The 1197-nt window shown below is 39.4% G+C and overlaps 1 protein-coding gene across 1 annotated transcript in view; it reads left to right on the top strand.

The window, feature by feature from the left end:
* Positions 1–270: 270 nt before the first annotated feature.
* Positions 271–1197, top strand: part of LOC101845157 (DNA polymerase epsilon subunit 2) — a 30227-nt gene continuing 29300 nt past the window's right edge. The window contains exon 1 of the mRNA XM_005094354.3: positions 271–513. Within this exon, the coding sequence (XP_005094411.1) occupies positions 449–513 (65 nt within the window). The 5' untranslated portion in view covers positions 271–448. The remainder of the gene's footprint in view (positions 514–1197) is intronic.

Raw genomic sequence — 1197 nt, forward strand, 5'->3', positions numbered from 1 at the left:
GTTACAAACATATAGGTCTAGACAGTCCTACCAGTTACCCAAAGATGTTCATGGATTTTGTATACTATTATACCAAATCAACTCAAAGAAAAAATACATTTATTCTCACCACAAAAAGTTTATTACAGAGCCGTATATATCTAAACATGAGTTCACATAATCTTCCAGGCGGAGGAATATTTCTTTCTTCGTCTCAATTTCTTACTGCTAGACTTTACAACATGAAAATCTAGGCAATTCTAATGGATAAATACGTAGCTTTTTGTTTAATTATTGAATTTTTGTTTTGATACATTCAGATAAAATAGCTCAAAAGTCGTGTTGTGACATATGTTAATGTTCATTGAAAAATATTTGATTACTTTAAGTGAGGGCTAAGATTGTTCTGAGTGAGAAAGGAGTCGGTGTATAGTTTAGATTGTACTGTATATTTGGCGGTAAAAACAAGATGGCCGCAAAGCTCAAGAGTGCGATTGTGTCTGCTTTCAAGATGCATGGTCTCACTCTCCGAAGGTATTGTGAATGATTATTTGTTTGTTTGCGTATTTTTGGAGCTAATGAATACCATTCTTACAGGATTTTGATGATACAGTCAAACCTGTTTAAGACGGTCACCCGTTTTCCAGGAGAAAAGTGGCCATATAAGACAGGTGGCCGTTACTTTGGCATGACTGGTCAAGATGAAGAAAACAAACCATTCCCATCTGAGGTCCCAATCGAAAGTAGCAGCATTGTTGTGGTTTTTGTTGTTGTTGCTGGATTGTACTTTACCAGACCACCTGTTTAGACCCATGATTACTACACGCGCTTAACCAAACCACGCACTCAGAGTGACTGCGTGTGGTAAAGCTGGGTCGCGATAACGGAACTGAATCGCCACTCTTCTTGCCTGCGGAATACGATTCACTTCAGACCTCAGTGGAACAGTATAGCTTTCCGATTCTCGATTCACTCCCCTGTCGCTATCACCACCTTGTGGCTTGTTTGTAACCTACTGCTGAGTTGCGAGTCGAGTCACGAGCGCAAGAACGGAACGGAACACTTAGATCTAATCTAGATCTAGTATGGCTCCCCTTATTTACAAAAAATGGTATAGATAGTATAGTCCAACCCCCCCTATTAAAACAAAATGAACGGGTTCCAACCAATAGACAGAAGGAATTTTATGGAGCCATTGTTTTAGCGAATCATGAGGGG

Source organism: Aplysia californica, unplaced genomic scaffold (genome assembly GCF_000002075.1).
Source record: "Aplysia californica isolate F4 #8 unplaced genomic scaffold, AplCal3.0 scaffold00080, whole genome shotgun sequence".
In the NCBI taxonomy this organism is placed as follows: Eukaryota; Metazoa; Mollusca; class Gastropoda; order Aplysiida; family Aplysiidae; genus Aplysia; species Aplysia californica.